We start from the raw sequence: 16,123 nt of genomic DNA, 5'->3' as shown, positions 1-16,123 counted from the left end.
GCTCCTTCGTCTCCTGCAGAGTCCTGCACCCGTTCGCCATCTTGCTGCTCCTCACGTGCGATTGGTTTCTTCTGGGACACAGCACCATTGGGTCTGGTAGGCAGCCTTTTCTGGCTGACTTTTTTTATCCTTGCAGGCTCCATCTTAGCCCTCATGTCTTCTTCTGGTCGGGACCCCACTCCCCCTGCGGCGATTTCCACCTATTATGCCTGTTCCCTGTGTAATAGGAAATGCCTGTTCCCTGTGTAATAGGAAGTTCCCATGCGGCCAGTCTACCTCCCTCTGCGCGCAGTGCCTCAACCCCAGGCCCGCCCAAGCCGCCCCCGCGGGCCTCTCCGTGTCGGTCCTTCTGGAATGGGCTGCTACCCTGTCCCAAGCCATAGGGAACCATGCCATCCTCTCCCAATCCCTGGCGCAGTCTCTGGACCGTCTGCCTGCCCAGATTGCGGCTGCCTCTAGCAGGGACCCCCCCCCCCCGCCCCGCTGGGGACGTCCGTTCTCGCTCTGGCACGCGATCCTGCAAGTGACCTCGTACGGTCTCGGCCAGGTCCCACTTTTCCTCAGCTTCCTCGGATCATTCCCCGGATAAGTTTGAGATGGGCGAGATTTCTTCTTCAGCTGCTTCCGCCGCTCCTGGAGACTCCTCTGATTCTGAATCAGAGTGGTGCTTGGCGATGTCTGCGGCCATACAGGATCTCAATAAAGCCGTCTGGGACGCTCTCCATGTGCAGGATGATCCTTCTTCCTCCTCCAAGGAGTCGGTGTCCTTCCGCCGTTCTAAACGTTCCACTGTGGTTTTCCCGAATCACGAGGATCTTGACTCACTTCTGGCTAAGGAGTGGTGTTACCCTGATCGGCGCCTTCACCTTACTAAGGCCTCGGATGTCCCTTATCCTTTTTCTGAGGAATCAGTCAACCTCTGGACGGTTCCTCCTCAGGTGGACCCTCAGGTTGCTCGCCTGGCGAAAGCTACTACCCTTCCCCTGGCTGACGCGGCTTCCTTGTCGGATCCCACTGACAAACGGGTCGACTCCTTGGCCAAGTCTGTGTTCGTGGCAGTGGGTGCCGCCATCCATCCTGCGTTTGCCGCCTCCTGGGTGGCCAAGGCCTGCGCTATCTGGGCAAAACAGCTTATCCGTGCCTTACCACCGGACTCTGTCCAGGGGGAACTAGCAGTGCTTGCCTCTCAAATCTACCAGGCATCCAAGTTTCTTTGCGATGCCTCTATGGAATCGGCCCGCCGCTCCAGCCGTGCGGCTGCTAACTCTGTGGCCATTCGCCGCACCATCTGGCTTCGTTCTTGTGCGGCGGATTCCACCTCCATGAAGGCTCTAATTTCCCTCCCCTTTCTCGGTGGGAAGCGTTTGGAGGAGCTCATCTCTGAGGCCACTGGCGGTAAGAGTTCCCTTCTTCCCCAAAATCAGCCTCGCCGTCGTCGCTTCCCTGGGTCGTCCTCTCGGGCGCAGTCCTTTCGTTCCTTTCGGGCCCCTCCCGCCCGATCAGACAAGAAGTCCACCAGGCCCTATTTTTAAAGAGGACCTTTCACCGATTTTTACACTGTGAACTAAGTATACAGACATGTAGAGCGGCGCCCGGGGATCACACTGCACTTACTATTATCCCCGGGCGCCGCTCCGTTCTCGTGCTATGCCCTCCGGTTTTTCCGCTCACTAAGTTATAGTAGGCAGAGATTTCAGTCACTAAGTTATGGTAGGCGGAGTCTGCCCTTGTTCTGCTCTAGCGTTGGCCAATCGCAGCACAGAGCTCGCAGCCTGGGAGGTTATTTTCTCCCAGGCTGTCAGCTCTGCAATGCGATTGGCCAGCGCTACAGCAGAACAAGGGCAGACTCCGCCTACTATAACTTAGTTAGCGGAGATACCGGAGGGCATAGCAGGAGAACGGAGTGGCGCCCGGGGATAATAGTAAGTGCAGTGAGATCCCCAGGCGCCGCTCTAAATGTCTGTATACTTAGTTCACAGTGTAATAATCGGTGAAAGGTCCTCTTTAAGGCCAAGCCCTCCTGGCATGCCAAGCCTGCTCGCCCCCAGTCCACTAAGCCACCTTCTGCATGACTCGGCCCCGGTCAAGGTGGGGGGGGGCGCCTGCTCGCCTTTCAGAATATCTGGCAAGCAAGTGTGGAGGACGCTTGGGTTCTGGAGGTGGTCTCCTCCAGATACAAGATCGAATTTTCCGGTCTTCCGTCGGGACGGTTCTTCCGGACGTTGCCTCCCCGGTCCCCCGCCAGGACAGACGAGTTTTTTCAGGCCATTCGTTCCCTTCGCTCTCTAGGGGTCATCGTTCCAGTTCTGGAATCAGAACGCTTTCAGGGGTTCTACTCGAATCTGTTTACGGTTCCCAAGAAGGACAGTTCGCTCCGTCCAATCCGGGACCTGAAGGCGCTCAATCATCTTCGTCCGCGTCCGTCATTTTCGCATGGAATCCGGTCGGTGATCGCCTCCTTGGAGGCGGACGAGTTCCTGTCGTCCAACGACATTCAGGACGCTTATCTGCACGTCCCCAATGCCCTCTCCCATCAAAAGTTCCTTTGCTTTGCGGTGGGTTCTCTTCATTTTCAATTCGTCGCCCTGCCCTTCGGCCTGGCCTCCGCACCGAGGGTCTTCACAAAGGTGCTAGCGCCTCTCGTGGCCCTTCTCCGTGCCAGGGGGGTCGCCTTGGTGCCTTACCTGGACGACCTTCTGATTCTGGCCTTGTTATTGGAGGACAACCTGTCCGGCCTACGCATCACCCTCTCGGCTCTTGCCCAGTTCGGGTGGCTCATTAACCACTCAAAGTCCTCTCTCGTCCCATGTCGGAGGATGCTCTTTCTGGGCATTATATTCAACACTCGCCTCGGTTGGGTGTTCCTTCCCCCAGAGAAAATTGCCTCTCTTCAGACGGGGGTGACTCTTCTCCGCAACCTGTCCTCTCTGACCATCAGGATGTGTATGCGCGTCCTGGGGAGGATGGTGGCCTCATTCAAAGCCATTCCCAATTCCACTCCCGGGACCTTCAGTTGTTCATCCTATCCAGGTGGGACAAGTCCCCGGCAGGCCTCGATCGCTGGACCCGTCTCCCTCCCCAGCTTCGCCAGGATCTCTCCTGGTGGCTGAATCCTCGGACGGTGTCCCTGGGCCGGTTCTTCCTTCCCCCCCAGTTGGCGGGTGATCACCACGGATGCCAGCCTCTCGGGTTGGGGGGGGCGGTCTTAGAGTCCCTCACTGTCCAGGGTCTTTGGTCTGTTCAGGAGTCCTCCCTGCAGATCAATGTTCTCGAACTCAGGGCAATTTTCCTGGCACTGTCTCACTGGACCCCACGTCTCCGGGTCTCCCGATCTGGGTTCAGACGGAGAATTCCACCGCCATGGCCTATCTGAACCACCAAGGGGGCACCAGGAGTGTGATGGCCCTACAGGAAGCCTCCCGTATCCTGCAGTGGGCAGAGAAGCATGTTCCCATCCTCTCCGCCGTACACATTCCCGGGGTTGACAATTGGGCGGCGGACTTCCTCGGTCGTCAGCTCGTCAACCCGGGCGAATGGTCTCTCCACCCAGAAGTGTTCCTCCAACTTTGTCACCGTTGGGGAACTCCGGACGTGGATCTCTTTGCGTCGCGCCTCAACCACAGGCTCCCGTGCTATGTTGTGCGGTCCGACGCCCTAGTTCTGCTTTGGTCTCAGTTCGACCTTCTGTACCTGTTTCCCCCCATTCCTCTCCTGCCCCGAGTACTCAAGAGTCTCAAGGCAGCCCGTGTTCCGGCGAATCTGGTGGCTCCGGACTGGCCCCGCAGAGCGTGGTACGCAGATCTGGTGTTTCTGCTCGCCGACGTTCCGTGGCGACTCCCTCTGCGCCACGATCTCCTTTCTCAGGGCCCTCTGTTCCACCCGAATTTACCTCAGCTTCGTTTGACGGCGTGGCTGTTGAGACAGCGGTCCTGATGTCCCGTGGCCTCTCGGACTCGGTCATCCAGACGATGCTTCACGCTCGCAAACCCCAGTCAGCCTGCATTTACTATCGGACCTGGAGAGCGTATTTTGCCTGGTGCGAATCCGGGCGTTTTCGCCCTTTCCGTTTCTACGTCCCTAACATTCTGGCCTTCCTTCGGGCCGGTTTTGAGAAGGGTCTTCATCTGACTTCTCTCAGGGGGCAGATTTCGGCCCTCTCTGTCCTTATCCAGCGTCCTGTGGCCTCGCGGGCTCAGGTTAGGACTTTTCTACAGGGTGTTGCTCGCCGAGACCCTCCCTTTTGCTTTCCTGTGGAGCCGTGGCACCTGAATCTCGTCCTCAACGCCCTTCAGTCATCACCCTTCGAGCCCCTGGCAGAGATCTGTCGTTTGTCTAGTTTAAGGTGGCCTTCCTTGTGGCCGTCACCTCCATCCGCCGGGTCTCCGAACTGGCAGCGCTTTCCTGCCGTTCGCCTTTCCTGGTGTTCCATCAGGACAAGGTGGTTTTGCGCCCTGTTCCCTCCTTTCTCCCGAAGGTGGTCTCCTCGTTTCATATTAATGAGGAAATCGTCCTTCCTTCTTTCTGCCCTAATCCTTCTCACTCTAGGGAGAAATCCCTCCATTGCCTGGATGTTGTTCGGGCTCTTCGCCTGTATCTTCGCCTCACGGAACCCTTCCGTTGTTCGGACTCTTTGTGGTCCCGGCAGGCCCCCGTAAGGGTTTGCCTGCCTCCAAGGCCACCATTTCTCGCTGGGTTCGGTCGGCCGTCAAGGAGGCCTATGTCACAAAGGGCCGTGCTCCCCCTTCCAGGTTGAGCGCTCATTCGACTAGGGCAGTTGGGGCTTCCTGGGCGATGCGTCATCAGGCATCAGCTTCCCAGGTCTGCTGGGTCGCCACCTGGGCGTCAGTTCACACTTTCTTTAAGTTTTACCATATTCATTCCCTGGCTTCTGCTGACGCCAGCCTGGGGCGCAAGGTTCTGCAAGCAGCTGTGCTTTAGATTGGCGGCATGGCTTTTTTTCTTCCCTCCCTCAGGGACTGCTTTGGGACGTCCCATGGTGCTGTGTCCCCCAATGCCATGCACGAGAAAAATTGATTTTTGTTACTCACCGTAAAATCCTTTTCTCGTAGTAGGCTTTGGGGGACACAGATCCCACCCTTATTGAGTTTCTTCTTGTTTGAGGTCCCGGCCTTTGCCTAAGTGGTTGTCGGGTTTCCCCAGTTGAAGACTTGTTGGCTTTCAGTTTTTTTGGTTCAGGTGTGATGTTCCTACTGCTTTTGTACCGACTGATCTCTCTCGGCTCTGGCAGAGGGGTATAGCCCACCTGGGCGGAGCCAACACTTTTTTGTTTCTAGTGGGAGCTGGGCATATACCCATGATGCTGTGTCCCCCAATGCCTACTACGAGAAAAGGATTTTACGGCGAGTACAAAAAAATCCATTTTTTGCCTGTTCATACCATGCTCACCACTTTTCTAAAAAGTGGGAAGTGGTGGGAGTGATCTGATGTACAAAATAGTTTTTTGCTGCATCTTAAACGTTGCATTTTTTTCATTGAGACAATCAAGCTGATGGGAATATGGCTTACAGAAGTGTTTATGAGCTATCAGGAATTCAGAGATGTGGGGGGAAATTTATCATGAAGGGATTATTTGAAGTCTGTTTTGCTTGAGTCTATGTTGGAGTACTTTATGCCACATTTATCAAATGTCTCATGTTTGATAAATTTGTCCCATACTTAAACCTAACACTTATGTCTAGAGAAGCTAATCCAGTTTTCCTACTCCATTCTGCTACTGGAGTGAGATTGCAACTAAAAAAAAAAAAAAAAAAAAGGTCTCAATGATAAGTCTGGAGTGAAACTCCTTAACATAGCTAATCATGCCTACTTTTCCACCCATATTTTAAAACTGAAGTGAATAAAACTGTAAAAAACAAATTTTTTGCAAAAAGTCACAAAAGCCCTATTTTGTGACTTTTCGAAGCCAGAATTCTGGAGTGAGATATGATGAATATGCCCCATAGTCTATACATCCAGCCATCAGAGCAGACACCTGACCATAAAACTAAATGCAGATAGGCTGAAACTTAACCCTGTAGGACAGAAACTGTTGAAACTTTTTAATAAAGACAAATTGAAAAAATTATTTCGCCCAAAATGAGTAAAATGTAAAAAAAAAAAAAATGTTTCCGAGGGTGTTCATAGACTTTAAATACATACATTCTCATTATTATTTGTCTCCTTTTTTTTCTTTGGTCCTGTGTATGTTTCGTGTATGAGACAGTAGAAATTGCTTTTAAGCATTTGGGCAGACTTCCCAACAAATGGCTGTCCTGGTTTTAAAATGATCTCCAACCATCAATATTCCAGTTAATCCCATGTGCACCAGACTACGGAGACACTCGGGGCTATCTATTTTCTGGCGTGTGATATTTGAGCTGCAAGGATCTGGTGTTTGTCTAATGGTTCAGAGGTGTAGGGCTGTGTACGCCAGGAAGCCTTATCTGCAAATCAAGTGCTTGAATAATAGAGAGTTAATTAGGCTGCAGTATTGAGTGGCTTCCCTAGGACCAGTCTGAGGCCGGCTATGGACGACAACATAAGGTGTATTGTATGTATTGTCCATTAGTAAGGCTCCCAAGTGCTTATTTCTAGGCAGTAGATAGATGACTTTCCAAGAGTTTTGCTGGTGTAGCTGGAAATGATCAGGGAGGAACCATAAATTACATAATAAATAAATGCACAACCCTTTACCTTGCATTGTGTTTTTTTATAGATAGGTCAGATGAAATCTGCAAAGACTTTGGCCGTTTCATATGTGACGTTAATCAACTGTCTGCTACTAATGTTTATTCGACGGCATATCCAGACCAGCTGGAATAGTCATCTGCAAGAGTGCAGGAAACTTGTAACACTTCATCTTTCTTTCTACCAGTCTCAACACATTTCCTAACTATTTCACCAGCAATCCACTGAAATGTGCTTTTTAAAGGTGCAGCTCCCGATTACAGCATGGCCGCAGCAATTTGCTAAGCATATCCAGCACATTTGCAGCACACTAGTTTACAAGCAGTCTAAACAGTTCAGTTAGTAGGCACCTCTGTAGCTCTACTGAATGATGTGGGACGTAAGAGTGCTATCTTGGATGTTATGTGACCCCAGCATCTGTTAATGCAAAGTTTACGCCATTACTTTGCTTGGGTCTGATCTTGGGCAAAATGCTTTTACTGTATATATAATTTAATGTTGCTGTTTTTATCTTCTATAAGGTAATTCTGATCACTCACATTCATGTTCTATTCCTTATTGTTAGATGCTGGCAATAGACGTGGGTTAAAGCTATGACCGGAGAGGCGTTACTCTCTGGTATCACCTCCATGTATACTCTCTAACTGTCAGAACAAGTCACAGTATATTTCTTATTGATAGTAACTATAGCTCTCTGTTAGCCAGAGACACTGTAAAAAGTGGCCACTGTTGTGGCAGACTTGGAACAATCATTGGTGGCCAATTCATTCAGAGGGTAGCCATTTAATACTACCCTTCCTCCAATAATATCCACAGCTGTAGAGGAATGCCCACTACCAGCAGACCCTCTTACAAACTATGTTGCATTCTTTAACAGATCTATCTCTCTGAAGATTAGGTTTTCAGTTGTCATTAATGTATCTTGGGGACAGTTTCTGATGTCTCTTATTGAAGGTTACTACCACCTGTACATCCTGACACCTTGAAAATCATAAATGTATTGATTGAGAAAATGAATCTGCACAATTACCAGAAATAAATGAAGCATCAGCTCGCTTGTGGTTGCTTCAATTATTAATTAGATTCTCATGTAACCACTTCTTAAAGACTCAGGAATGAAAGCTGAGCATTTTTCCTGTAATATATGAACTGCAGAACAAATTAATCCCCTGTCCACCATTTATATCCAAATCATTTATTGATCAGCACTTCTTTTTTCTTCATTTGATTGTGGCAGGAAATTATCAATGCTTTGAAGCAGACCTGGCATGTCTCCTGTTTTGTATGCGTGGCCTGTCAAAAACCTATCCATAACAGCGTCTTCCATTTGGAAGATGGAGATCCTTACTGTGAGATGGGTATGTATTTGTTTAATAAATAGTTTAGGTTTTTCACTCTTTGAGGGCTCATGCACACAAATGTGTTTTCTTTCCATGTCCGTTCCGTTTTTGGTTTTTTTGTGGACCATATGCGGAACCATTAATTTCAATTGTTCCTAAAAAAAAAATAAAAAAAATAATGAAGTTACTCCGCGTGCATTCTATTTCCATATGTCTGTTCCAAAAAAAAAAAAAATGGAACCTGCCCTATCATTTTCAGCATTACGGACAAGGATAGCACTGTTCTAATAGGGGCCGGCTGTTCCATTCCGCAAAATACGGAATGCACGCGAACGTCATCCATATTTTTTGCAGACCGCAAAATGCATGCGGTTGTGTGCATGAGCCCAGAGACACAGAATTGAAATGTAATACAGTTAGATGGATATTAGAGCAATTGATAATTATTAGAGAAAGGCTGCAAGTGTAAACTTAAAGGGTCTGTCTCACTTCAGCAAGTGGCATTTATCATGTAGAGAAAGTTACTACAAGGCACTTCCTAATGTATTTTTATTACCTATATTACCTCCTTTACTGTCTGGATTTATTTTTCTATCCCATCATACTCATTTCCATGGTTATGACCACCCTGCAATCCAGCAGTGGTGGTCATGCTTGCACACTATAGGAAAAAGCAGTAGCCTCTGTGAGCTCCCACGGTCCCGGCCACCAGAGAGGTCGGTGCTTTTTCCTATAGTGTGCAACACGACCACCACTGATGGAATGCAGGGTGGTCGTAACCATGGAAACAAGCAGTGTATGGAAATATTAATCCAGCCAGTAAAGGGGACAATATGGACAATACGTTAGTAAGTGGCTTGTATTATCTTCCTCTACATAGTAAATTCTATTTGCTGAAGTGAGACAACCCCTTTAAAAAAATTAATAAATGCTGTTAAATTATATTCAGTATGTTATTTGTACAGTTTCAGCAGATAATAATCATAATATCTATTTAGAGTGGAACTTCTGTAATGGATACTGGCTTAACATCTGACTTTCCATCATCCACTTACTAGAAATGTTCTGAATCTAGGCTGAAAAATAATATAGTGGAATAGTATACTTTCCTCTGAGGATTGTGGACCTCAATGGAAGTTATTCTCCTACGTCACTGTAGTCAGTAATCGTGGAGTTGAGGTAGTGCAGTGCCTTTTCTCTGTAGATGGATAGCCCTGTGGCTTCTGATGACAATGATTTGATTTCATTGTAAAGGTCTGCATTTTATCATGGCTGCTCATGCACTTTCCAGATAACAATCTAGTCATGTTGTCTGGAAATTCATTCAGTAGTCATTTTAACATGAGCGGCAAGACCCTTTACATTTTACATTAGTAAAGTCTTTTCTTGCAATGTCTTTCTCATGAGTAAGGAATCATTGTTATTGTATTATAATGCTATTGCATCTGATGTCTCTTATAAAGTGTTTCTTTTTAATTCTTTAGATTATTATTCCTTGTTTGGTACAATGTGTCATGGATGTGAGTTTCCTATTGAAGCTGGAGACAGATTCCTTGAAGCGCTGGGCCATACCTGGCATAACACTTGCTTTGTCTGCTCTGTGAGTATTGATTGATACAAGTAGCCTTTTTTATGTGTTTTTATATTTTCTAAAATGTTGAATGTAATAATCATGTATCGGATTCATGCTGCCTAAAATATGGACATACCACGCCCCACAGTCCAGTATCACATTTCCTGTTGTCATGTAAATCTTCCAAACTGGTCAAGGAGATGTATGTGGAGTGCCCAAAAATACTGCCTTAGGGCTTCACAAATTGTGAATCCGCAAAACACGGATGCCGCCCTTGTGCCTTCCGCAATTTGCGGAACGGACGGCCCTTTATAGAAATGCCTATTCTTGTCTGTAAAACGGACAAGAATAGGACATGATCTATAATTTTTGAGGGGGCCACGGAACGGAGCAACGGTTGCGGACAGCACACAGAGTGCTGTCTGCATCTTTTGCTGCCCCATTGAAGTGAATGGGTCCGCACCCAAGCCGCTAAAAAATGCGGCTCGGATGCGGAACCAAACCACGGTCGTGTGAATGAGCCCTTATTTAGTGAAAAAATACTGGCACACCATGCTCAATGAAATCTGACCATGATTGCCGAATAATATTGTTATAAGCTGTGATAATTGCTCAAATGATACTATCATTCCAATAACAAACTATATTGCCATACGATAACCAAGTAAAACTGGGATTTGATTGTAAGTACTACCATACATACCTTACCCAAATACTATCATCATACTAAATATACTGCCAGCCACATCGTACACAAACATATCTACCTACATACTGTGTAGACTAATATAAACCTAGATCTACTATTATGGGTCATACCTGTTTATATATATATATGACCATTATACACCACAAACATCATGATATCCATTACATTCCCCATATTATAATCTTACCTTTCATATTGCTGTCCGTCGCCTATTCTCTCTTAAAAACGCTTTTATGCCATATGCTAATTAGGTTCTGAAGGTGCCCAGGGGCGGCGTTTATGCGGCCAGTGCCCAGGCTCCACGGCGCTGTTCAAATCAAACCCCTCCCCTTTCACCCCTCTGGCCCGCCCTCGGTTCTTCAGATACCATCCTCCAGTCAATGACAAATTCGGCGCCTGCGCACTCCATTACCCACTAGGGCAGAGGCAGCAGAGAGTTTAATGCGCATGCGCCGGCCCGTACATCCCGATCTAGCCGGCGGAATAAACTGCCAAAATATCGGGATGTACGGACCGGCGCATGCGCATTAAACGCTCTGCTGCCTCTGCCCTAGTGGGTAATGGAGGGCGCAGGCGCCGGATTTGTCATTGACTGGAGGATGGTATCTGAAGAACCGAGGGCGGGCCAGAGGGGTGAAAGGGGAGGGGTTTGATTTGAACAGCGCCGTGGAGCCTGGGCACTGGCCGCATAAACGCCGCCCCTGGGCACCTTCAGAACCTAATTAGCATATGGCATAAAAGCGTTTTTAAGAGAGAATAGGCGACGGACAGCAATATGAAAGGTAAGATTATAATATGGGGAATGTAATGGATATCATGATGTTTGTGGTGTATAATGGTCATTTTAGGTGAAAGACTCTCTTTAAATGGAGCAGTCATTGTACCGTATGGAGACAATCACTAGTACGATTACCCGTTCCTATCTAGTTTGTAGTGTCATCAACATGTACACAAATTTTTTTATGCCCGCATAAATCATGTGATCAACAACAAATTAGCATTTCCTCCAGACTTTATGTATGTGTGTACATTATGTGCAATTATATATACCGTATTTTTGCTTTATAAGACGCACCAAGGTTTTAGAGGAGTAAAATCCGGGAATAAAAATGTCATCATACCTCAGATCAGATCCCTAGATCAGACCCGAATATCAGATCCCAGATCAGACCTCAATATCCGACCAAAAATAACTAAATAGACTTACCTCTCCGGACGCTGCGCTGTGCCCTGACGTTACACAGTATCAGATCATAGTGCGCACACTACGTCCTATCACTATACACAGTCATGAGCTTCACTCATTGTTCCCCATGCCTCCTGCATACTAGTGAGCACTTTTTTGGGGAAAAAGTATATCTTACAAAGTGAAAATATGGTGTGTGTGAATATATATTTGGAAATATTTGGACCTTTTCACTCTTTCATAGAAAAAGTAAAAAGAAAATCTCAAATTCTGCACAATACACCATGACACAGCGAAAAATGTCCTAATTTATTGAAAGGGAAAATCTAAAATACTGCTTGGATATGATGCTACAAGTTTTGCACACCTGGATTTGGAGACTTTCTGTGATACTTCTCTAAAGATCCTTTAAAGCTCTGTCAGACTGGATATGGACAGCAATAGACAGCCATTTTCAGGTCTCTCCAAACATGTTCGATTGGCTCGGGCTGGGCCACTTAAAGGGGTATTCTCATCTTAATGATCACTGTTAAATCTGTTAATGATTTAACAGTGATCATTTTTCTAAATATATTTCATTAACTAATTCCCACTCCTTAGAAGAAAATAAACATATACTTACCTGACTGTTGTCTTCAGTCTCCCCCGGTTACGGACACCGCTCTTCTCAGGGATTGCGGTCGCCGCACTTGTGCAGACAGCTTCTTCTCTTCTCCCGGCCGCGCGCAGCCCCGAAAGCGCACGCCGAGGCCACACATGCGCTATGGTAATTTCTTCCTGGCCAGTATAGTATAATTGCCAGGAAGAAGGCACGCGGCCTGACTGGGAGAAGACCTCAATCAAGATAGAGCTCGCCCCCTGCTGAGTGTCGAAACCAGGAAGTTGACAGCGCTCCGGGAGCAGGTAAGTATGAAACGGCCCGTTGATAATACCCCTTTAAGGACCATCACAGAGTTGGCCAGAAGTTACTCCTGTGTTGTCTTGGCTGTGTGCTCGGGGTCATAGTCTTGTTGAAAGGTAAACCATCATCCCAGTCTGAGATCCAGAGCACACAGGATCAGGTTTTCACTCAATCTTATTTCTCATGGTTTGAGAGTCCTTTAGGTGGTTATTTTTATTTATTTTTTTCGTACATTTTCATGTGTCTTTTACGGAGGATCCAGCTCTGATATGCATTGTCGTGAGACTATATAGACAGGGGTGTGTCTTTCTAAATCATGAGCAATCAACTGAATTTACCAATCAAGGTTGTAGAAACATCTTAAAGATGATGAGGCTAAATAGATAGTGTCATAGCAAAGGGCCTGGATACTTATGTCCAGGTGAAACTTTAGTTTTTCATTTTTAATAAATGTGCAGACCTTTTTAATATTCAGTTTTTCACTTTCTCCTTTTTTTATTTTTTTTGAGTCACAACATACCAAAATCATCAACATACCAAAACTATCTAGACACGCAGTACTTTTAGTCCGGCTGCCTCTCGCCATGTCGCCGCCGGAACTTTGCCCCCGCCCCCATTATAGTCGATGGGGAAAGAGCGGCAGTTCGGGGGCACACGTGAACTAGTGGCAGGACGGATCCGACAGGCTGTTCACCTGCCGGACTCCCCTGCCGCTAGTGTGAAACTAGCCTTAAAAGGAGTTGCATTAATGCAACTTAAAATTAGAATATTGTGAAAAGGTTCAATATTCTAGGCTCAAAGTGTCACACTCTAGTCAGCTAATTAATCCATACCCCCTGAGCAAAGGGTACCTGAGATTGTGACTTTTTGTAAGCCTTAATCATCCAAATTATAACTAATGCTTGAAATATCTTGCTTTGCATGTAATAAGTCTATCTCATATGTTAGTTTCACCTTTAAGTTGCATTACTGAAATAAATGAACTTTGCACAATATTCAAATTTTTCGAGTTTCACCTGTATATGCAGACAATTACCGGTACCTCTACTTGCATCAATTCTGTATACTAATTCTAGAAATGACACTAACAAGTATGAAGTAACTAAATGTGTGTATTCAGTTGTCACTTTGCTTTTCTAGGTATGTTGTGAGAGTTTGGAGGGCCAAACGTTTTTCTCAAAGAAGGATAAACCACTCTGCAAGAAGCACGCCCACGCTGTTAACATTTGAAGACTTATGATTACTGAATGTGCCTTATCTCAAAAAATTACTATGACAAATGAATATAGCCATCATACTGTAATTAAGATTGAGGTTTCTTTAGACTGCTCTTCATGTATGTAATGCATTGTATGAAAAAAGGTGTACAATTTAGACTCAGTTGGGCTATACATCAGAGTATCTAGAACAATCAATAGCCATGCAGTAATTATTATTTGGGTCTCATTTATTTGGGTAGTACAACAGTGTGGTTATATGCTGCATTGTACACACATACCTGCAAAAACGCTGTTCTCAAGCCAAAATTTATTTTATGTCATTTTAAACAGCTTTTGAATGTTATTTCTTAAAACAGTTGCACACATTTGATAAAAGGGAAACCAAACTTTTTTTACAGGATTTATTTCCCTAAAAATATTTTTATTTTATTTTTAAATACCGTAATTAACAGTTTTAATACTTAAATAGACTACAATATGCATTTTATAATGCATAAAAAGTGAATTACTTGCGACTGGGACTCATAGAGAAAACCTGCTTCAGCTGCCTACACAGTGATTGACAGCTCTCCCTGCGTACAAAATCATATAAGAAAAGGTGCCAATCATCCAGAGTGAGTGGAGAAGGCAGGACTCAGGCTTTTTCTGTGAGTCCTGGCAGCAGTTGAAATATATATATATATATATATGTGTGTGTGTCTCCATGAGCTCAGAAGTAGCCCCTCGCCCCCAAGATAGGGGAGAGAGAGCCACTTTAAATCACTCAATGGATAAAAATAGACTCTGTAATTGCAGGATGTTTTTTGAGTTTTACAGTCCGGGAGCCTGTAGGCAGAGAAGGTCTGGCCCTTAAACAACTTTTGGTGTCAGAAAAAGTAGTGGGAGTGCTTGGTGTACATTCTTTTTCAGTGCACTAATGCTAGAGAACTGGAGAATTGTTGCCTAGCACTCTCTGCAGACTTCCTTTCCCTCCTGAGTGTCCTACGTTCATTCCTTCAAAATTGTAACTTGCTATGAATATATATAAAAATATATAAATTCATGCCAGCTGTATATAGAGGCATAGCAAACAGTAATGTGACACTAAACACGTTAAATAAACAGTTGCAGCTGACTTTAAATTGACACATAACGCAACAAAAGCCATTTAAAAGATCAAGTTTAAAGGGAACCTGTCACCGGGATTTTGTGTATAGAGCTGAGGACATGGGTTGCTAGATGGCCGCTAGCACATCCGCAATACCCAGTCCCCATAGCTCTGTGTGCTTTTATTGTGTAAAAAAAAACGATTTGATACATATTCAAATTAACCTGAGATGAGTCCTGTATGTGAGAGGAGTCAGGGACAGGACTCATCTCAGGTTAATTTGCATATGTATCAAATCGTTTTTTTACACAATAAAAGCACACAGAGCTATGGAGACTGGGTATTGCGGATGTGCCAGCGGCCATCTAGCAACCCATGTCCTCAGCTCTATACACAAAATCCCGGTGACAGGTTCCCTTTAAAGGCTATGTACACCTTTGTGCTTTGTTTGATTGCATTTTACTCATTTTTGGCTAAAAAGCATATTTTCAATTGGCCTTCATTAAAAATATTGAGCTGTTCTGTCACAAAGGGTTGACTGTTTTTCTTATTGTGTGACTGGTACTTTCACTTTGTGCTGGTCAGCTAATAACCCTTATCTCTAAACTACTAAGAGGGCATAAATACTTATTTAAGCCACATTCTTATCAGTAAGATAAGAACTGAGCTTTATTGAATGTTTTGGAGCGGAGATGATGAGTCTGTCTGCTCCTGGTCTGACGGAAAAGACAGACATTCCAAAGGGGGCTACTAGAGCATGTCAGTTCTGTACAGGAAAAAAATGGTTCCATATTTTTTAATAAAGACCAATTGAAAAAAATAGTTTTATCTCAAAATGAGTCCAATACAATAATTAACAAAAATTGCCCCCAAAGGTGGACATAGCCTTTACATTTGCTACAATGGTGTATTTAACATGCAATGGGGCAAGTTAACAGTTGCTACATCTGTATATGTACAATGCCTAGATGTGTATCTTATATTATTTTCCCAGATCAGCTCTGCCTACAGGCACAGGCCTGGCCAGCAAAAAAACATATTAAGCATAATTAAAATTGAAAGTATTTCATATAGAAAATAAAATGTCTTGTCACAGTTAGAAAAAGTTTGTATATTCAACAGATATCACCTTAATGCGCTAGATGTATTAAATTGATATATGTATTAAAATGCAGGTTTGCAGTGTTTACAGCAAATACAGGCTAATGTATATGACTGAACACATGAAATAGCCAATAGCCATCTTATTAATATATTCTGGCTTCCGATAGTTCTTCTTATTACCATTATTGTGTGAAATCATGCTACTTGTAGTAATTTATTTTCAGAGATTTTAGTTGATAATAGATAGTAGTGTGAGAGTAGTCTTTTCATAGTATACACCATAGACCCAACCATTGTTTATATAGACAAGGTTAAA

The 16,123-nt window shown here is 45.2% G+C and overlaps 1 protein-coding gene across 6 annotated transcripts in view; it reads left to right on the top strand.

The window, feature by feature from the left end:
• PDLIM5 (PDZ and LIM domain 5) overlaps nucleotides 1-15,149 on the top strand; it is a 200,992-nt gene extending 185,843 nt beyond the window's left edge. For 5 of the 6 annotated variants that reach the window (XM_044302657.1, XM_044302664.1, XM_044302652.1 and 2 more), the window contains 3 exons: nucleotides 7,925-8,045; nucleotides 9,512-9,627; nucleotides 13,537-14,820. In XM_044302657.1, coding sequence (XP_044158592.1) covers nucleotides 7,925-8,045; nucleotides 9,512-9,627; nucleotides 13,537-13,626 — 327 coding nt within the window. In that variant the 3' untranslated portion in view covers nucleotides 13,627-14,820. Of the gene's footprint in view, nucleotides 1-7,924; nucleotides 8,046-9,511; nucleotides 9,628-13,536; nucleotides 14,821-15,114 lie in introns of those variants that run through there. The other variant, XR_006391013.1, reaches the window with a different exon arrangement.
• The last annotated feature ends 974 nt before the right edge of the window (nucleotides 15,150-16,123 follow it).

The sequence above is a fragment of the Bufo gargarizans genome, chromosome 1 (genome assembly GCF_014858855.1).
Source record: "Bufo gargarizans isolate SCDJY-AF-19 chromosome 1, ASM1485885v1, whole genome shotgun sequence".
In the NCBI taxonomy this organism is placed as follows: domain Eukaryota; kingdom Metazoa; phylum Chordata; class Amphibia; order Anura; family Bufonidae; genus Bufo; species Bufo gargarizans.
The sequence above is the reverse complement of the archived record's forward strand: the minus strand, read 5'-3'. Positions and strand labels throughout refer to the sequence as shown.